The sequence below is a fragment of the Aedes albopictus genome, chromosome 3 (genome assembly GCF_035046485.1).
Source record: "Aedes albopictus strain Foshan chromosome 3, AalbF5, whole genome shotgun sequence".
Classification (NCBI taxonomy): domain Eukaryota; kingdom Metazoa; phylum Arthropoda; class Insecta; order Diptera; family Culicidae; genus Aedes; species Aedes albopictus.
This window is the reverse complement of record NC_085138.1, coordinates 28,010,488-28,033,076: the sequence shown is the minus strand read 5'-3', so window position 1 is coordinate 28,033,076 and position 22,589 is coordinate 28,010,488. Positions and strand designations below refer to the sequence as shown.

The 22,589-nt window shown below is 45.2% G+C and overlaps 1 protein-coding gene across 1 annotated transcript; it reads left to right on the top strand.

Annotated features, from left to right (window-relative positions):
- The first annotated feature begins 1,548 nt into the window (after window positions 1-1,548).
- On the top strand, window positions 1,549-22,429 carry LOC109426161 (uncharacterized). The gene is made up of 6 exons (XM_062859339.1): window positions 1,549-1,724; window positions 1,786-4,393; window positions 4,450-6,345; window positions 20,101-20,315; window positions 20,382-21,863; window positions 21,922-22,429. The coding sequence occupies exons 1-6, from the start codon at window positions 1,671-1,673 to the stop codon at window positions 22,276-22,278; spliced, it is 6,612 nt and encodes a 2,203-aa protein (XP_062715323.1). The 5' UTR covers window positions 1,549-1,670; the 3' UTR covers window positions 22,279-22,429.
- The last annotated feature ends 160 nt before the right edge of the window (window positions 22,430-22,589 follow it).

Genomic DNA, 22,589 nt, shown 5'->3' with positions numbered 1-22,589 from the left:
AACTTCAAATCATATCTGAGATTTTGACAAAATTGCGGACGATTCAATTACGAATGACCTACAGGGGGTGGCCAAAATGTTTGGGATAGGCATTTTTTTTCTCTCACAAAAAAGTTCAACATGCTTTAACTTTTTATATAGTGCATCAAAAATTCTCAAATTTTGACTGTTTGTCAACCTATTATATGTGCATCATTGGTACAAATTTGAGTTCGATTGATTAATCTTTCACGAAGTTAGAACCCTTCTCGTAAAACGTTATTTTTTAGCAACCAAATCTTGAGCTCTCATATCCCGGAAACCAGTGAACCGAATTGAATGAAATTTTGAACGTTTATCTATCTATATATATATATAAATGAGTTTGAAGTTCCTTTGAGGCAACAAAACTCAAGAACGGATGAACCATTCAGGATGGCTCTTGCATGGTTTGATTCGTATTCGTGATGGCTATGTTTATATGTATAAGAAGCTACGAAAATCAACTAGAAAAGTAAGAAAATTGATAAATTCCTGATTTTTCATGAACTGGAAAGAAAATCAACAGGATCTAAAATGAAACCAATCTAGAGTGCGGCGCTATTTTGAGCTCAACAGTTGTCAAACCTCCACAAGACGGCAAGACAAAGTTTGCCGGGCCAGTTAGTTACCAATATTTAAATGCTTCACATGTTATTGCAACATAGGTACTCTATTCCGCGTTTTATTTCTACTTTTTGAACGACAAAAAAAGTTATCATGGATTGACACTTTTTGGATCTTCCTTGAAAAAATGTTATTTGTTTTTTCCAATGCCATAAAATTTTAGTTTTGTTATCTAAAGATTTTCTACTACTGTTCTCGAGATATCTCCAATTCTCCAATCCAAAGATATATTAGAGCTTATTTGGATTAAAGGAAAAACAAATTTTGTATTTTTTGTGTAATATTGTGTATATAGGTAAAAATGTCAAACCGGTATAACTTTATTCGTCGTGAGAAAATATTACGTTTTATAACGTCGTATCAAGCATCAATATATTGTTAATAAACGTTAAAAATTTCATTAAATTCGGTTCACTGGTTTCTTAGACATGACAGTTCAAAAATTGGTTGTCTAAAAAATGTGTTTACTAGAATAGCTCTAACTTTGTAAAAGATTAACCAATCGAGCTCAAGTTTGTACCAATGATGTACATATAATAGGTTGACAAACAAACAAAATTTGAGAATTTTTGATGCACTATATGAGAAGTTAAAGCATGTTGAACTTTTTTGTGAGAGAAAAAAAAGTTGCCTATCCCAAACATTTTGGCCATCCCCTGTATATCCATCCCACCGAAATAAACTATTTTGTATGAAAATCTAAAAAGTTACGAATGCATTGAACAATACTGTACTGTGGTTACCCTCAGAATGGGCACTGTTCTATAGATAAAAACCACCATCAATCCCGAAACTTATCGATCATCTGCCACTGTCACAACGTTCGCACAGTTACCACAACCATGTCTATTGTGTGTGCCTTTCAAACAGTAAATTAAATCCCAGTCATCACTCCACCGGCTTTCTACCACGTCAAAGCCACTGAAACCCATCCAACGTGATCGCCGCATTTTTTACCCTTGGCCATTGTTCTTTGTTCGTGACCTTGCTCTTCTGTGGTCCAGCTTCACAAGCATGCATAAACCATGAATAGGTTAGGCCTTCTTTTTTCGACGCTTTTTCTGATTACAGCGATTCAGGTAAGTGAAATTGATTAGTGCCAAATTTACACAAATTCAAACACGTGTCCCTACATTGTAGATCCAGATCAGGACAAACGCGCAGGTCGTTCAACCGGCGCACACACTCCCGAATGACCAACGGCCAAGCAGTCCGAAGAAACCCGCTCAAAATGAGCGCCCGCAGAAGAAAATCCCCACGACCAAGGCAACGCCCAAGCCCAGTATGGGTGACGCGATCAAGAACCTGAAAGATCGCATCCTGAACGACACGGACACCCCGCAGGATATGCTCCAGCACGTCCGGGATAGCTCTTTCCGAAACGCATTCCACGAGGCGATCGATGCCAACATCGTCAATCCAGGGCTGATCAATACGCTAGCGTCGGTCGCCAAGCCATTGGTCAATGACTACAGCCGAGATACGCTGCTGATCGATTCCATTCGGGAGGACATAAACTTCACGTTCGGACCGAACGTGACATGGTGGAAGACGTTGGAACTCAAGAAGAACGAGCAGCATGTGATCGTAGGTTTGAGTAACAGCAGCATTGTGATCTTGTTCGAGCATTTTGGAGAGTATAAGTTACAACAGGAAGTATTGATGGAGACGGTTCCGACGGCTTTCGAGATCATCACGGTTTGGGACTCGGCGGCGGAGACTCCGATCAGCTGCTTGATCGTGGCGACAGAGCTGCAGCTGATCTGGTATACGATGCGACCGGATACAAACTTCGAGCTGACGGAGGAGTGGCGATGGCCACTGTACAAGATGACGACGTTGATCAAGGGTTTCAAATACCGAGATATCCACATGATCTTGCTGGTGGGGACGCATCCGAACAAGCACAAGTCCGTTTCGGCAACGTTGTACGAGTTCAACTTTGAACGACAGCAGTTTTGGCTGCTGCAGAGACTGGATCTTGCTTTCCCTTGTAGCAAAGTCGGGTTGGTGAGGGTCGGAAGGGAGTTTCTGGTGACATTCCCGCAGAACGACACAGCCATGATCTACACGCTGGAAGCTGGGGAAAAATACCGCGGAAGGTTCAATTTGATCGCGAACTACACGTCGGAAATGGTACAAACGGTAGGGGCTTTCCAGGTTGGAAGATACGCGTATATAGCGATCGGAGGGCGATCGCCACAGATCGTGCGTTACGCCAATGGAGTGTTTACGTCCCAGCGTATTCCAATGGAGGCGATGGAGACTGTGGAGGCATACTATGAAATTCCGACTCCGACCTACCGCGATGATCTGATCCTGCTAGTTCAACACAAGATGCTTTTCTCGACGCACGATCTCCAGAGGTTGGACGTCTTCGTGTGGAACGGCGAGTCCTTCGATCTGCGAAGTAATATCCCATGCTACGTGGAGGACGAACTGATGGACAATGAGGTCTCGTGTATGCTGGATCTTTACCGGCCCACTGGTATCGTCGGGTCGGCGATCATACTTCGGGGCAAGAAGGTTTCGATGATCGTTCCCCGGTACCAGACTCATTCCACTCTGTTCAATCTACACATAGAACTGCTTTCAGCAGAGCATCCAATCCGGCAGAAGACTCAGGAGATGCAGGACACGATCGATGCATTCACCAAGATCGTCCACTACCAGGACGAGGTGATTAGCGAAGGCTTCGCGGCGATCGCCGAAGCGGATCAGTTGTACGATGTTCCACTGTTAACACTGCAGAATTGTTCTTTGGGAACGATCCAAGCGGACTTGGTCGTTCAAGATTCGCACTTCCATTGGCCGAATGGTACGATCGTGGTTGGTAGCAAGATTTGGTCACATCGGGACACGGCGGTCAACGTACCGGCGATCGCGCAAGAGATCGAAGCGGAGACGGCACTACTGAGTCAATTGGAACAACAGCTGAACTTCACGGTTCGACGACACAACGACAGCTTTTCGCTTGATTTGGACCAGCCGTTGTACGTTCAGGGTAGGGTCGAGGTCGGTGGAGCTTTGGTCACGGATGATCTGTATGTGCGGCAGCTAGAGGAAGATCCACCGCTACTTCGGGTGCTTCGACAAACCGGAGATGATGGTGTGAAGGAGCTTCGGGTGAAAGATCTAAAAGTACGCCACTTGAATTTTGAAACTGTAAACGGAATTCCGGCGAGTGATCTGGTATTTAATACGGGTGAGAAGATCGAGCTAGCCAATGCGCTAATCGTGGACAATGTGCTTGTGGCGCAAAATGTGATCTTGCCGAAAGGAGGAACGGTGAATGGGGTGGATCTGAGTGAATCGACGGTGTATTTCAACTGTAAGAACCGTCGGTGGGATAGCCTGAAGTTTGATTCGGTGGAAGTACTGGAAGACGTTGGGGTTCAGGAGACGATCAACGGTGTGAAGTTCGACCTGGAAGAATTGGATAATCGGTTCAGGCAAGCTAGCGATGACATGACGGATGTTTTAGTTACGGAAAAGCTACAACTGGACGGAAATTTGTACGTGCATAGCGTCAACGGAGTACCGTGGAGTGACATCATCCATCGAATTGTGCTCAAGAATCGACCGAACCGACTGGCTGAAGTGAGGATCAATGGGAGTTTGGTTTTGGAGAACGACAACGTGACGGTTTATCATCTGAATGGACTGGCCTTCCCGATGGACTATTTGCTTTCCAACAGTCCGATGGAGTCGATCGTAACTGGGTACAAGCGGTTTGTGAACTTTACAAGTAAGTCTTTTCAGATGTTTTTCTAGTGCATACACCAATTCCCCTCTCAATTCCAGATATTGAAGCCCTGGACATCGAACGTAAAATCAACGGGGTGGATCTGCAGGACATTGTGACCTTGCACGATGACCAGCACATCCCTGGCGACGTAACTTTCGGGGAACTTCACGTAACCGAGCGTCTCGAAGTCAAGGGAGCCATCCTCGGAAAACATTTGGACGAATTCCTCGATAACCCATCCCTTCTTCAAACCCCATTGGTCAAGGCCGCCTGCCACTTCAAGCAGCTCTTCGTCGACGGGCCGGTGATCGTCGAGGAAAAACTCAACGGCATGGATGTGGACGCTGTCCTATCAGATGTGGTCTACGACTCGGAGCACACGGTGACGATCGAGGCGGCCAAGCGGATTGCTTCGGTGGAATTTGGCGATAAGGTTACCATCGGCTCCGGCATGGTCAACGAGTTCAAGCTGGATCAGTTTGTGACGCGAAGTACCGAGCAGGAGTTGAGCGTTCGGGAGATCAATGGGAATGTGTTCATCCGTGACTTGCAGCTGGACGGGCTGTTTGATGGGCTGAACGCGACGGCCTTGGATGTTAGTTCGGTGAAGTTGTTCGGCGATCAGTACACGGAGACTTCGTTGATCTTCAAGAATCGAGAGAACGCTTTGTATCCAGATGTGGAAGCGAATGAGTTGAAGATCACGAAAACGCTGAACTCGAAAACTAGGAGCGAGTACAAGGATACGGAACAGGACGAATTGGTGCTCTCGGGCCAGATCAGCTTGAGTCATTTGCACGTAAATCATATGAAGTTGACGGGGTCGAGCTTGAGCGGGCCTTCGAAGATGATCAACTTGGTGCACTTGCCAACATTCGACAACCTCCGATTCAGCTTGTCAAGACCTCAGCAGGTCACTGCGCCATTCTACGTGAACAAACTGGTCGTGGGAAGTCAAATAGCGACGGCTCACGTGAATGGACGAGATATTCGCGGTTTGAAAGAGAGTTTCGACCGCGTGGACAATTTTAAGACTCATCTGCTGCAGGGCAGTATTCCTATTGAGAATCTCTACGTGGGAGGTGATCTGCAGGTCAACATGCTAAATGACGTGAACTTCGATGCTTTGGTCAAGCAAGTCATCTGGTTGGATCGCCCGAACAGGATACCTGGAACCTTCCGGTTCCTCGATCCTATACAGGTTGAAGGAAACTTGACAATACGAGGGCAGATCAACAATGCCGATCTTGGGGACTTCTTGGAAGATGTGGTACGGAAATCGGCCGGAGTGGCGGAGTTCCATGGTACGACCGTATTCATGAACGGTTTGGTAGTTGAGGGAAACGTCAATACCGAGAGCATCAACAACATCCACATGAGCGAATTGGCGTTGCGAAACGACACGATCTACCTGCAAGGCGATGTGGAGATTCAGGGAGATGTCTTCGTGGAACACCTGCACATTGAGAATCACTTGAACCAAGAGCCCATCCAGAACCTCCTGAACTCGTACGGTTACGACGAAACCAAAGACGTCCACACGATAAAAGGCGATCTGTACCTGTACGGTGCCCAAATCGGAGCCCTTCGCATCGCAGGAATGATGAACCAAATCCCAAACGTAGACGCCCATCTGGCGTCGATCATCCGCAAGGACCAGGACTACAACTTTACCAAGCCGTTGCTGTTCAAGAACGAGGTCTTCTTCGATCGGGGCTTCTCGGCCACGTACCTCAATCAGGTGGACATTTCTACCATCCAGCAGGACATCGTACGGATCAACGGCCAGAACCCGGTGGAGATCGAGGCGGACCGGATCGTGTTTGCCGAACCGGTCTACGCGGATCGGCTGGCGATCAAGGGCGATATGATTGCGGCGAACCTGGTTGGATGCAATCCGGATGTCTGGATGAGCACCGGAGTGATGATCAATCGGGATGCGGAGATCTACGGTAAGTTGACTTAATGGGATCCTGATGGTTTTCGGAATTTAACGCAATGGGATATAACCGCACAGTTCTTGAACAGCGGTAGCACAGCAATTTGTTGAAGTAAAGACCTTCACAAACATGTTACCTTTCCATTTAACTGAGTTTTATGTATAGCTAAGATTGTTTTTTTTTTATTTCGTGAGCTTTGTCAAATGCTAATTCTTATCGCACGTAAAGAAGTTCCTTAAACAAAATTGAGTAAAGTTTCAAGAGATACGGAGATTCAGATCATCTAAAATTGATTTGAAGCTAAGCTCTTTAGATTTAGCAGGGTTACCAGTGATATCTGGGCAGCATTTGAGTGCAGTACACCCATTTGTTTGGAAGATGGCTCACACAGATCAGGGCAGCTGTAACAGAAGCTAGTTTCAATACAGGTATCAGTAGGTCGGTTTAAAAGGCACGTTCTCCTCCATTTGAGAAATTTGTGCCACTGTAGTTTCAATGCAACCAAGGCTTCAACCATGCTTATTGAAACCTCTGCAAGGTTGGTAGATATCACAAGATTATTTTTGGATATCAAACGTCATTCAAAGTATCCTGCAGTTCTTAGCATAGGATCTTCAACCCCAATTAGACTTACGAAGTTTTGTTTCATAACTTCAAATACTTCTGAGATATACTATAGGACATTCAAAATGTTTCGGAATTTTGAAACAATCAATTTTAGGAACTGTTTCGAAAATTTTTTAGTTCAAACCTCTTGATGTCCAAATCTTTGAATCTACGAGCTGAACGCCAATGAGACTTACGAGACAGTGAGTGAGACTAACGGTCTGTATTGGCATAGTTCAATAAGCGGGAATTAAAGCAGAGTTAAAATGGCTGGATGTTCTAGGTTCTTCAAAATCTCCACGGATTATAGACCTTTTAATCCGCAAGCGGACATGGTGATCACTCGCAGAACATACTTGTGGTTAGAAAAGCTGAGCAAAATGTAGAATTCTGTTTAACGGACGTTTTGGGTTATGCAAGAATATTGTGCTTTCAGATCCACAGACATGTGCTCACAAACTTCACAGATCCAAGCCTAACAAAGTGTCAGGCTTGCCAGATATTCTAGATCAAATTTGTTCAAGAACTCTCAGGAATATAGTTGTGCAGATCTACCATCGAAATCAGTGGTCACTGGATATTTTATGATAGTGATTTTTGCCCAAGATCAAAACAGTTGAATTCAACAAATTATCGAGTTATGCGGATGTTCTAGAACTCTCTCGAATATGAGATCTACAGGCGTATACAGTTACAGTGCTCTGTTTTCTAACGGTATGAATTAAAATAGTTCAAAGAGCTGTGCTAAGCAGAATTTTATACCGATGACCTGGGATATCTAAGAATTCCTAATAATACAGTCCTTCAGATCTACAAGTATAACCAGGGATTGATGGGTATTTTAGGAGTTTTTACCTGAAAGGATTTCAAGGTTGCAAAGGAGGGTGAGTAGCTGGGTGATTTTAAGGTGAACTCATGTGGGGTATCAGAGGTCTGTACGGTGTCTGTGAACGAGGTTTCAGGAGGATTTCACAGGCATTTCAGAGTGACTTCAGAGATTCTCAGGCACTTTCTTCAGGAGAGCTTCAGGGAAAACCAAGAAAGTAAGTCTCGGAGAGATTTGAAAGCGTCCAGAAAGCGTCGGACTCAGTGAGTTTTTTTCCAGAGTTTTAGTGAGACCTCACAGGTTTTCAGGTAAACTACAGGGAGCTGTAAAAGGGGCTTAAAGACAGTTCAGAAAAAAAGAATACCTCTAGGTATCTCTCCAAGATTTTTTTCAGGTATTCGTCATAGACTTCTGCCAAGAAATTCTTCAAGCAATCCTCCAGAAATTCCTACAAGAATTACTCCAGGGATTCCTCCAAGAATTCCTCTATGAATGGTCCAGAAATTCTTCCAAAAAATACTCTAGGGATTCATCCGAGATTACTTCCAGGCATTTCTCCAGAAATTCCTCACGGAATTTGTAAAAAACGTTTTCAAGGAGTTTCAACAGAAATTACTTCAGGAGATCCTACAGGAACTTCTACAGGAAGTCCTGGAAGAATTATTCCAGAAATTCCTGCAGGGATTTTTTAGGATTTTTTGTCAAGAATTCCTCTAGAAATTCCTTCAGGATACCTTTAATAATTCTTCAAAAAAAATGCTCTTGGGATTACTCTAAGATAAAGACAAAAATTCCTCCCGATATTACTAAAGATACTCCTTCAGGAACTACTCCAGGAACTCTTTCATGAATTCCTTAATAAATTTTTCTTGGAATTCCACCAGGAAGTCCTCCAGGAATTCATCCAGGAATTCCTTGTAACATATCTACAGGAATTCCCCCAAGAATTCGTCTAGGAATTCCACCAATAATTCCTCATGTAATTTCTTCAAGCATTCATCCAGGAAATCCTCCAAGACATCTGCCTAGAATTCTTCCAAGAATCCCTCCAGGATTCCTCCAAAAACCCTACAGGACCTTTTCCACGAATTTCACCAGGGGTCTCTCTATAACTTCTTCCAAGAATCCCTTCAGGAATTTCTCCGCAAATACCTCCAAGGATTTTTTTTCATGAAATTTCTTTAACAGTTCATCCAAAAAGTCTTTCACAAATTTTGTTCATGAACACTTCCAAGATTCTTCAGGAAACCTCCAGAACTTCCTCAAGAAAATACTCCTGGAACAATTCCAGGGATTTTTCCGAGAATTCCTACAGGTGATTCTCCAGGAACTGCACTGAGACTTCTTCCCAGAATTCGCCCATAAATTTCTCCAGGAATTACTACAATATTTCTTTTAAGAATTCCTCCAAGATTCCCATCAGGAATTTCTCCAAAACTTCCTCCCGGAATTTTTCCAGGAATTTCTCCTGTTATTCCTCCAAAACTTCTGCTGAGAATTATCTCAAGAAGCCTTGCAGGAATTCCTCCGGGAATTCTTTTCAGAATTTCGACAGGAACTCTGATGAAAATTTCTTCAAGAACTGCTCCAATGCTTCTGACAAAAGTTCCTCCAAGAATCCCTCCAGGAATTTGGCCAGAGATTCTTTTATAAAATACTCTAGGTAATTCTCCAGGGATTTTTCAATAAATACCATCGGGAATTCTTCCAGGAAATCCTTCAGAAACTCCTCCGGAAATCCTTCAAGTATTCCTCCTGGGATTCCTCCAAGATATCCGACAATAATTCGTCCAACAAGCCGGAATTCCTTTCAGAACTCCCTTCCATTAATTACCTTAGGAATACCTTCAGGACTTCTTTCAAGAGTTTCACCAAAAATCTCTCCGGGAATTTCTCCAGGAATTCCTTGAAAAACTCTTTCAGGAATTGCTCAAACAATTCCTACAAGAATTCTTCCAGGAATTACTTCAAGAATTTCTTGCAAAAAAAATTCTGATGAACATCCTGGAGGAATTCCTGGAGTACTTTCTAGAAGAGTTCATGTAGTAATTTGTGAAGAAATTTTAAAAGAATATCCTGGAGTTACTGAAAGATTTCCTTGAGAAATTCCTGGAGGGACTCCTGGAGGAATTTTCGAAGTTTTTTTTTTTAATTTTCTGGAGGAATTTCCGGGATATTCCTAGTAGGAATTCCTGGAATACTTCCTGGAATAATTCATGTAGGAAATCCTGAAGGAATTCCTGGAGAAATTACTGGAAAAATTCTTGGATGATTTTTTGGAGTATTTCCAGGAATATTTATTGTAGGAATTCCTGGAGTATTTCCCAGAACATTTTCTGTAGTATTTTTTTCCTCATCTGTAGAGCCTGTTAACCACCTGGAGTAATTCCTGAAGGAGTTCCTGGTGGATTTTTTGGCGTAATTTCTTAACAATTTGCGGAGGAATTTCTGAGGAAATCCCTGATGGAATTCTCGGACAATTTTTTAGAGTAATCCCAGGAGCATTTTCTTGAGGAATTACTCAAAGTTTTCTGGAGGTCTCTAGGGGTATTCACGGAGAAATTTCTTGAGGAATTTAAAAAAAAATTAAAAAACTCCTGGAGGAATTCCTGGAAGAATTCTTCGAGGAATTCCTGTAGAAGTTCCTGGAGGATTTCCTGAAGTAATTTCTGGTGGAACCCCTTGAAAACATTCTTCGTGAATTCCTGGAGGAATTTCTGGAGAAATGTCTGAAGGTAATCTTGGATGAATCCCTAGAGTAATTTTTGGAAGAATTTCTGGACCATTTCCTGCAGGCTTCAGGAGAAATTCCTTGAGAGCTTCTTGGAAAAATTCATAGAGGAATTCTTGGAGGAATTCCTGGAGTAACTTCTGGAGGAATTCCTGGAGGATTACTTGAAGAATTTCTTGGCAAAAGTCTATGAGGAATTCCTGGAATCAATCTTGGAGAGATACTTAGAGGGATTTTTTTAGAGTAATATCTGGAAAATTTTTGAAGGAGTTCTTAAACAAATTTCTAGAGGGATTCTTGTAGAATTTTTTGGTAGAATTCTTGGAGGAACTCCCGGAAGAATTTTCGAGGATTTTTTTTGAAAAATTTCTGGAGGAATTCTTCTAGGAATTTTTGGCAGAAATTCTTAGCAGAATACCTGGATATACATTGGGTCTATTTGTATGCCAGTGGACACCCAAATAGCAACACATAGAGAAACTCGTAATATTATGAGGTGCAACAGACACAGTAGTGAAAGAATAATGCCAATAGAGTGAACAGAAACAATATTAGAGCCTGTAGACCTTGAAGGTCCTAATTCCAGAATAGTTTGGAAAGCCTGGAATATCCCATGAACATACCAAAAGCATTATAGTTATGCACTGAGGCTCCATCAGCAGTATAGACTACATTGCACGAATATTTTTTACAATTTTAGCATAATACAAGATGTAGATATCGTAATCCAAAATTCAAAGTGTTTTGGAGGCCATTTGTATTTCACGAAATGTCCAACTACCACAATATTGAGTTGCTCGTAACATTGCGATGTCTAATGGACATCAACGTGACTAAATTTCTTGAACAGAGTGAACACAAATGATGGTAGATGTTGTAGATCTTAAGAAAATGATTTCCATAGTAGTTTGGATGACCTAGATTACCCAATTCATGTACCATACATTTTCTAGGGGTGCTTTGAGGCTTTTTGAGTACCGTGGACTATGTTCTGTGCTGATTCAACGTGTATCAAATTTGGTTTAGAATGTCGGCTTTGTGACACAAACTTCGGAGTGCTTTGGAGGCCTTAGAATAGCTCTGGGATCAAAACTTGGGGTTGTAGAGGCGTTTCAAGATGTTTCGCTTCAGGAAGGCTTCCAGACGAGCTCGACTGATTACGCTTGTAGATTTGATGACCGTTACTCAAGGGAAATCTTGGAGATTCTCAATTTTAAAAGGGAAAAAACTTGAAAGAGGCCGTCGACTCCAAGCTAAGCTTCCGCTGTAACATCAAAGGTTGTAGGGATCGTCTCATCCTGCTGCACCATTTCGTCAGGCCAGCCGCAGAACTGAATTGCTGCGCAGCCAAAGTCAACCGTGCATTTTTTGATGGTACCCGAGCTGAAGGATGTTATTTTTTTCGCGAATTGGTCGACCGCAAGAGCTAACAGCAGAGAGGTCGAAGGTATGTTGATCGTATTTGTACCGAACGGGACCGAGAAACGTGAACAGTGAAGTGGCCGTGCATCATTCGTGCAGCCGGTGTCTAATCAGGAGCTGAGCGATCTCCTGAAGAATCACTGCACGCTGGAGGAGTCCGGCAGTTCCATAACCTTGCTTGCAGAGCCGGGAGAAGACAGAAGATCAAAGGAGAATTTGAAGAAGACAACAAGGAGGATCGACGATCGCTTCGAGACGGAACTGCTGTTGACGGACGACAACACAGAGTTTCCCGACAGCTACCCTATGGCACGGAAGCGGCTGATGTGGCTGATGGAGAAGCACTTGAGGAGGGATCCCGTGCTGTTTGGCGCAAAGTTCTTGCCATGATGGCCGACTATTTCGTCATAGGTTACACCTTGGGTTACATACGTGTACATGTACATGAAGTGACGGCGTCACTAGCGTTCCGCTGAGCATCGTCTACGACTCGAGCAAGAAGAAATTCCGTCTGGTCTGGGACGCCAGAGTGAAAGTTAGAGGAATGCCGCTCAACTTCAGAGACGGATTTGAAGTTGGTCGAGAACTAAGAAAAGTTCTTGGAGGTTCTGGGATAGTGAAAGGAGGGTCAAACGGTTCAGCGAAGATAAGGAGTCCGAATACGAGCAGTTACTAGGAATCATGTGGAGCCCAGTAAGCTGACGAACGGTCAAGCACTGCTTCTACCATGCCAGAAGCTGCCGACCAAAAGGATCCTGTTGAGCTGCGTGATGGGCTTTTTCAACCCGTTAGAAATGTTGTCCGTCTTCACGTTCTACGGATTCAGGACTTGTGGCGTACCGGATGTGAGTGGAAGCAGCAGATCTACTAAGAGTGCACGGTGGATCCGGAGGCTTTCGCAAGTCCAAGAGGTCCGCATTTCCCGCTACTATTTTCGTGGCGGATCGTCTCTGCGATACAACAGGCTACAACTGCACGTCTCCGTAGATGCAAGTCAGGACGTGGTGTACATCCGCATCGAGACTGCCACCGGGCCGTTCTGTTCGGGCTCGTGACGCTTCAGTTTGTTTCAATACCACGACTGGAGCTGCAAGCTCGAGTGCTAGGAGCGAGGCTGGCGAGCTCCATCGATGAGACAACTTCGTTAGAGATGAAGCAGCGTTTCATGTGATCCGAATCTAAGACCGTGCTGTCGTGGAACCATTCCCAACATCGTCCTGAAAAGTAGTTTCCGGGTTTGCGAGATCCACAGTCTAACGAGGCTTACAGAATGGAGGTAGATGCTGACGAAGTGCAACGTGGGCGACACGTTAACGATGTGGGAGCAAACGGATCGTGGTTCCTGGGTGAAAAGTTTCTTTACCTGCCGGAAGAATGTTGCCCAGGGGAAGAAAGAGTAGCACCAAACACCATCGAGGAGATTCAAGCGTGCCGGCAGTTTCACGATAAATCAGTCACCGAGCCGATGGTGAACGCGCGACGGTTTTCGAAGTGGAAGGTCTTAGTCCGGAAAGTAACGTGCGTCTACCGATTTGCATCGGTCTGCTGAAGGAAGCGAGATGGGCTGGAGATCGAGGCCGTACCGGCCACTGGAAAAATTAGCAGCGTTGGGAAGGAGAACGTGCGAACGATACTAATACCACTGAAGCGGGACGAAAACCAGTAGGCGGAGCTGTATCTCTGGATGTCGGTTTCGACGACAAAGTCTACATACTACAGAAGAAGAACCAGCCACAACTAATACATGCTGCTTTTAGTGGTGGAATGTAAGTGCTGCCAGTTTTTATTGTCTCCAATTCAAGTTACACATTTATCAAAATTGACCAAGTTTACTCCAGAACATACTCATCATAACATCTTCCCTTTCCTATAAAAAGATACCCTTACCCAGTGGTGTATTACGCCATTTAAGCAAAGCTAACAAAATGTCTTTTCCATCCTGCAACGCTTTTTTGATTGCATTATTCGCTATTTTGATCGATAACTCCGCCTTTCCGTTTGCCTCGTGATGATAAGGCGCGCTGGTTGAATGACGAGCTCCGTAGTTTCTCATGAAGCTTTGCCATTCCTCACCGGTGAACTGCCTAGCGGAATCAGTGGTAACTTGACGCGGAATACCCAGCCTGCTGAAGTTCCTCTGCGTGCACTCCACAATTGCACTCGTGCTCTGACTGCCCAAAATGTCCACGTCAAAGTAATTTGAGTAGTGGTCCACAGTTACTAGAATGAACAGCTTTCTCCCGTTATGCGAAATTTCTCCGAGGTCCATGGACACCACTTCGTAAGGAAATTCCGGAACAGACGAACTTTGCATCGGTTCACATTGTTGAATAGGCTTGAATTTGTTGCAAATGTCGCATTTCTTCACGAAGTTCTTGATATGGTCCGTCATGTTTGGCCAGTAGACTACTTCTCGAGCTTTTCTGAGCGTCGCCTGCTCTCCCTGGTGGTTGTAATGCAGCATTTCCAGAACCAATTGTCGACTTTGAGCTGGAACTATGATACGATCACCTTTGAGTATCACGCCATTCTGCATAACGAGTTCGCAGTGGTAGGGGAAAAACGGTTTAGCACACTCCTCGACTTGGTCTTTGTCCTTAGACCACCCGTTCACGATATACTCCTTCAATGCGCAACACACCTCGTCTTGCCCTGTTGATCGCTGGATGTTCAAAAGTAGATTTTCGTGCTGTTCAACGGTTTCGAGTGCGTTGATGTCCTCAATCGACTTCCAAAGATGGTCCATTTCTCCGCAGTCTGCTCGTTGATTCGTATTTATGTTCGGAGACAGTGTGTCCGCAATGACGACATGACTTCCTTTAACGTACTTCAAATTCAGGTCGTACCTTTGCAGACTGAGAAGCATCCTCTACACCCGTTTCGATACCTCTGATAGCGGCTTCTTAACGATCGCCTGCAGTGGTTGATGATCTGTTTCTACGGTGACTTGCTTTTTTGCGAACAGATATTGATCGAATCTCTTGCAGGAGAACAAAATTGCAAGAGTCTCCTCCTCGATCTGTGCGTACTTTCGTTCGGTCGCAGTAAGCATACTGGACGCGAACATGATGGGTTGTCCATTTTGCATGAGCACCGCTCCTAACGCATAGCTGCTGGCATCGTACTGGATTGTTGTCTCGGTCTTCGGGTCGAAAAACTTCAGCGTGGTCAACGAGATGATCTTCTTCTTGAGCTCATGGAATGCCTTCGCCTGTCGTTTACCCCATGCCGCTGACAAGACTTCCCGCAAGGGTACACTCGTCTCCGACAAGTTCGGAATGAACTTTGCCATATAGCTGATGATCCCCAAAACCGCTGCAATTCCGCTGCGTCCTTCGGTGACTCCATACAACTGATTGCTGCTGTCTTTTGTGGATCAGGTTTCAGCCCCTCCTTTGACAGGACGTGGCCAAAGAACCGCACTTCTGTTTGAGTTTCATCTTACCTTTGTTCAAGTTGATGCCGACGTCTCGACATCGCTGAAGCAATGCCAGGAGTTTGCGGTTGTGATCCTTAACCGCTTCCGCTTCCGTGTTGCCTCTTCCAGTTACCAGGATGTCATCAACAAGCACTTCAATTCCAGCGAGCCCGTGAAGTGCCTGTTGGAGCTTCTGCTGAAATATCTCCGGCGAGGACAAGCCGAAGGGTAGCTGCACAAGGTCCAAGCAGATCCTCACTTTGTCATTTCGAACCACTATGACTATGTTACTGGCCCAGTCCGTGAACTCTTCCACTTTCTAAATTATTCCGCGTTTTTCCAACTCTTCAAGTTCCACTTGCAACTTTTGCCTCAACAGTATTGGTACACGTCTTGATTCTTGTTGCTTCGGTGGCAACTTGTTCAGTTCAATGTCCACCACACCTTTGAACCATTCATCTCCCGCGAACAGATCCTCAAACTTCGCCACAATGGCATCGCCTTCCGGATTCCGAATTTTTCCGGACCCATCTTCTTCCCCACACACATTCACACTATGGACACTTATGATCCCCAGAGCAATGCACGTATTGTGTCCCAACAGCGAAAACTGAAGTACTCTTGGCGGTAGATCAACTGCTTGAAACGCTCCTTTAAAGTTTTTGTCACTTTTCACATGCCTCAGGAACATATGGGCTACCGCCGGAACGATCTGCCCACCAAACCCTTTCAGCTAAGTTGCGCTCGACTTCAAGTTCGCTTTATTTCCGCCCATCTTCAACAGTTCACATAGTGTGATTACATTACACGAAGCGCCGGTGTCAATCTGACACCGAACCGAATTTTTCTTGCGCCAACCGCTCACTGTTTATGGGCGGTACGGACCTGAAAAGTGCTGTGGAAAAGGATAGGCCAAGAAACGGTCCCGGAATGATTTTTAAAAAACTTGGGTGGATGCACTCGCAAAACACTCATCGTTCTTTGATCGTCTACGTCGCGGCGCTAGTTGTTGTTGTTGACACCGCCGACGACGCCGCCTTGAGCCATGACAAGCGCCACTCGCTCACTCGGAATTTCACTCTCTCGCTCCCGCCGCTCCGTCTCTTTCCACTACGCTTTTCACTGGATGTTGCGTCATCCGTTTTCTCGTGGTCTTCACCGAGCCGATTGTTCTTCGAGATTTTGCGCGACCTCAGAACAATTTCCCGACGAAGAGCGCAGTAGGCGTAGCCGCGTGCAGACGTGTTTTGTTTTGATCGTCGCGTTTCTTTCGCGTTCGCCAATTTGTTTTTTTTTGTGATTCTGCTGACGGTTTGGCCGGTGCTACGCCATCCGGATAGATTCCGCGTGTGAAAGAGTGCTTGTCCTGTGAGAATTTCAATAGTGGATTTATTGATTTCGAAAAGAATCGTCATTTCTAAATGACACGTGCGATAGCGGGGGGTTTCAAAGATTGTGCGTGTTTGAATGCCGCTGCTAAAGTAGTTCGGGTTCGGAAACGGTGCTGAAATCCGTTTCGAGAGTGTAGGAATGTGCTGCGTTTCCACGTAGAACAGTCAATGGCGCTACGCCTTCCAGTAGATTTTCATTGCAAAGTCCCTATGACTGCAGTTTTGTTCCGTGTTTTTTTACGTATGTGGTTATTAAACTACCGCCATGCCATCGGTGATTCGCGAGGGATTAGAGAATCATCCCGTGTGGCTCAACATTCATAATTTTGTGGGAGCTACAGTGACGTGTGTTCAAATGATGACTGACTGCAAGCGCAACGGTGGCAACGGTGGCCTTACTTTTACTACAACAAAATGAACTAAATACGCGCCAGTTTCAAAGATTATCTTTGAATCAGGAAGTGTGTTTGCATTATCATTATCCAAATGATAACGGTAATGTACACATGCGGGGCTTATTGTAAGTGAAAGTGACTTCTGAATGGACGTGTCTCTCCAGCCATTCTGAAATGGGTCTCTGAATCTGCAATAGAGCTATCACCTTCTAACTCCCGGACTAAAGTTTTTTGCAAAAGCATCAAAATGATATTGCAGAAAACTTTCTTCCATAATACCACTGCCGGACAGTGGGGGTTAGTTGGATCACACACACACACACACACATCTCAGAACAATTTCCCGACGGAATTCTTATTCCAGGCAATTCCTCGACGAATAATCTCGCGATTCCGTACACTTCCGATACTTTCCCGGCTTTTTACGCGAAAGAAAATCGAAAATAAACTTCACTTTTGACACCATAAAACAAGCTGCTTTTAGTGGTGGAATATAAGTGCTGCCAGTTTTTATTGTCTCAAATTCAAGTTACACATTTATTAAAATTGACCAAGTTTACTCTAGAACATACTCATCATAACAACATCAGCAAGTGGAGATGACCAGCAGCAGGTGGAGAGTCTACTGCGAATGGAAGGCAGAGCGACGTATTTGAGTTACGGTTTCCGGACATTTTACCGAAAAAGCATCCGCTGCCCAACGAGTATTATCTCAGGCGAGTATGCCACGAGAACATGGACACCGCAATCAACGAAATTCGATAGTGTTTCTTCTTCCAGAACCTGCTCACCGTTCAGCCATACTAGCGTGGACTACTGTGGGCTGTTGAGTGTCACGGTCGGCCGAAGATCAGAGAAGAGGTACATCTTCCTGTTCACCTGCAAGTCACTCACAGCCTGATGACTCAAACGTATCTGGTGAACATACGGTGGTTCGTGCGCCGCAGAAAGTAGCCGCTTGAATTAAACTCAGGCAACGGTGCGAACTTTAAAGCAACAAGCAAGACGATCGTACAACGGTTCGAATGCAAATGTGACGACGAGTTCACGGATTCCAGGACCCGCTAGAACTTCAACCCGTCCAGCCCACTTTACATGACAGAGGCTAGTGAACGATTGGTTCACTCTGTGAACCCGTGCTGATCGACGGGTGGACGATCACCGACGAAGTGCTTCTGATTACCATACCGGAGACCGAAGACCTCATCAATTCCCAGTCGCTAACGTTCGTTGTTCTGCAACCAGGATCAAAAAAAGCGTTGATACCGAACCATGCCGTTCGTGACGTTGGCACAGTGAGCGAGGATCGTTCCGTGCCACCGACGACCGAAGCTGAAGCACTCTGGGACCGGTACAAGCAGTCACAGAGACTAACAGACAAGCTGTGGGCACAGTGGATGTCCGAGTATCTACCATCCATCAACCAGAGGATGAAGTGGCCTTCGATGCCACCACCACTAGCCTATGGTGACCTGGTGTATATCATTGGATCCAGGGCATGGTTACGGATGTCTACCCGGAAGCGGACGGCAGAATTCGACAGGCCCAAAAACGGTTAGGAAGCTGATAACCGGAGTGCTGTGTTGGTGATACAGAAGCGTAAAATCGGTCCAGCCTTGGAGTTACGGGAGATCCCGCATTCATCAACCGTCATTGAACTCCTAGCTAGATAAATCATAGATATTTGAGCTTATGTGAATATGAACCCTATTGATAATACAACGAGAAGTCACAATGTATGCATGTATTGTAGATCAGATAACTTATGCTCTAAGAAGTTTTTAAGGACTCTTTAATATCCCTTCCTAGAATACAAGTCTCCGGATGTAGATGTATAATCGGTGATCACAGGGTATACTTTAAAGGCTATACTTGCTCACGATGTTAAAAGTGGTATGCCAAATTCAAGCTCGCCGGATGTTGCAGGTTATTAAAGAATGTTTTATCTGTTTTCACGAGTTTTCAGCCAAAGGCTCGGAAAGCATCCTCGAACTCCCGTGATTACAGGCCTTGAGCAATGTGGACATATCCAGTGATAATGTATATTGTATGATACCGTTATATGCTCACTAGGGTCACTAGGCCAACAACAGTTTAATTCGCTTTATTTTAGAGACTTTCAGCCTTGGGCAGGTTCATCTCTAGGCCAACAGAGTTCAGCTGAATAGAGAATTGAGCGCAACGGATATTCTAGGTCATCCAAGAACTTTTGCATGTATCTGCAGGCAAAACCTGCAATCAACGGATATTTCCTGATAGTGGTATTTACTGACGAGCTTGATTGAGCTGCACTGCGTGTGTTGATTTGAACAGATATTCTCGATCATCCAAAATCTCCCGGGAGTGTAGACCTTTAGATCTACAGGCATAACCAGTAATAAATAGATGTACAATACTAGTGATATATGCTCACGAGATCAACGAGGTTCAAAAGCTTTGCTTAGACAATTGAGCTCGACGGATACTTGAATTCCCGGGAGCACAACCCTTCAGGTCTACAAGCGTTAGCTGTGTTCAAAGAGTTGAACTGAAGCATGATTTGAGTTCAACAATATTCTGGGTGGTTATTGGCATGGTTATCTGAGAGTTGCCAGGACTTTATTTTTCCAGAGCAACAGGCATATCCAGTAGCGCGATCACTTTGGATCTGGAGGCCTTTATTTCAATGAGTAATTGGAGGAATCCTGAACATCGGTAAAGGCTGTTTGTTATATGAACCTGCATGGGTACTTTTATTATTTGGAATCAATAGTTTTGTAAACCTAAAAACCTTTTTTAAGACTTCTCGAGAGATCTTATAAACCAGTAGAGCTTAAAATGCTTAATATGTTTTGTTATTTCATTCGGTAATGGCACATTTTGCATTTTGACGCCTCAGTGAGATGGCTAACTGCTCCTGTAGATCTGAAAATCTGTTATTAACTTCTGGATATTTTTGAGGACAGAGAAGATTAAGATCAACGTCTTTCCCATTTCAGCGAAAACCCTCTTCTCGCCGGGAGCCTTCCGCACGGATCACCTCCGCGTGGACTACCTGAACGGACAACCGATGAACAATCTGATCACGCTAAACACCGATCAGACGATCGAGACCACCCTGTTCATCCACGAGATGACAATCACACAACCGATGGAGGTCGGCGGCTACGTCAACGGAGTTACGCTACCTTACGAGCGCAAGAACACCCTTATGGTTAGGACCATCTTCCCAAACCTCACCGCTCGAAATCATCTAACTCCTTCTCTTTTCTTTTTCCAGACCTACGGCAACCAGCGGGTCCGGCTTCCGACGGTCTTCCACTCGATCCGCGTCCTTCAATCGCTCACCCTTCCGCCGGTGCTGAATGGGAAACCCTTCGCACCCCCGGTTGCCATCGGACCCGAAATGGTGATCGAGTCACCCATCTCCTTCCGGCATCTGATCGTCGATCGTCTGGAGACGGAGGATATGATCTCCGGCGTGGACTTCGACCGCTGGTACGAGAACAGCCTGTGGAGCAAGGGTCGCGATCATCAGACCATTGAAGCGAGGATTTCCGCTCGGAATGTTCGGTTCAACGGAGACGTGGAAGGCAATGGAAAGATCAACGGAGTAGACATTATGGACGTCGTCCAGCGGATGAAGGCCGCCAAAAAGAACGTGGAGGATCAACTGCAAGACTACCAGTCGGAGATGCGATCGTTCTGCTCCAACACCAAACAGTTGGTGGACAAATCACAGAGTCGGATGTACTTCTTCAAGTACTTCGTGCAGCGGCAGGTGATCAACGAACATCTACCGATCGTGTCGTTCCACTTCTTCGATCACTTGGGGTACCACTTCCTGGGGGTGAACATGGGATGTGAAAGTCACTTCTATCAGTGGGATCCAACTGGAAAGGCGTTTGTCCCGATATTCAAATACCACACTGGATTGGTCGAGGAATGGAATCACGTGGTCAATGGAGAGGAAGCGATTTTCTTGGTGACGCGATCAATCAACGAGATCACGCAATGTGAAGTATCGGGACTCAGCGTATGGTTGTTCACGGGAGTTCAGCTGCAGCTGCTCTGGAATACGGTTGACACCGCGTCGATGCAATCCGTAGCTGCTGAGCCGGCGAAGTCCACAAGCTTCTATGTACTAACGCCAGTTGTCGTGATGGAGTACGGCGTTGATGGAAGCACCTTGGAACAGTGGAGACTTCCGAAGAGTGCTTTAGGTTACGAGTTTGTGCCCAGTGGAGTTGGGCTTGGGTTGGCCTTGAGTGACAGTAAGTTGCTGGTTCTGTTGTCAAATGTCAACAAGACTGTTGAAGAAGGTCCTACCGTAAACAGCGGCCTTGAAATGGCACTGTTCTCCTCACAATCAATGCACGATCGTATGAAAAAGACGTACTCTGAAAAGTTGCTGAATTCTACGGGAGAATCAGCGGAGGTCAGTGATATCATCCACCCAGAAAACCTTTCTCCGCAAGAAGAACACAGTTACTTCGGCAACGATACGGTGATTGTTGTAGAACCGGAAGCTGTTGACATACCGGAACCTCCGGTGAACGAGGAGCAGCTGCCCACCGAGACTCCGATAGCCCGGGATATTCCACACGGAGGAATCATGATCGCCGACAATCAACACTTCCCCGAGCGATCCAAAGGCTATGTGGTGGCGTTCCATGCAGGTCCACATAACAAAAAGCGCCATCTCGTAGCAGTGTCTACCGTGGTACACACCGTCGTCCAAGGAGATCAGGACGCGATCAAGGTTAGATCACTGTATTCCAAGTTTCAATCGAACTTTCTAACCTTTCAACCCTTTCCAGATCTACACCGACATCCAAACTGGTAAGCTCTACCAGGTTCTTCCCTGTCACCGTCCATCGCACCTAACCGCCCTGGAACTTCGGGACGAAACGATCCTCGCTTTCCTGGAGGCACGACAAACAGTCCAGATCTTCATCTACCGGGGGATGCAGGGTTTCGTGCGGCTCAGCAATTTTAAACTGACGGGTCCGGCCAGGGCCATGGCCGGAGTTTCGCTACCGCAGCCGTTGATGATCCGCTGCAAGTTGCACTATCTGGCGATCTCGACCGAACAGAACGAACTGATCATGTTGCGTGCCAAGACGCAAGGCGATTGCGGACTGGCGGTCCAGGTGGACTGCGATGATGTGGAGTGAGACATGAATAGCTAGGTGTTTTGTTTGATGTTGTACAATGTTTGTTTAATTGTATGAATAATTGTTATTGTTGAAAGTATAGCTAGTTTTTATATGGAATTTTGATAGTTGTTTTCATTGAAATAATAAAAAGAAAGAATTTGATTCGCCTTGGCAGAAAAGTGTATGAGCCCAAAGCTTTTTTCACTCGCAGTTTTCCAAAGTAATTTCTGATAAGTTTCAATGAAGTGGAGCTGGATATTTAAGTTTTTTTTTCTTTAATTCGGATTTACAAATAGGATTCCTTGACTTATTTCTCTACGTGCCTCTGG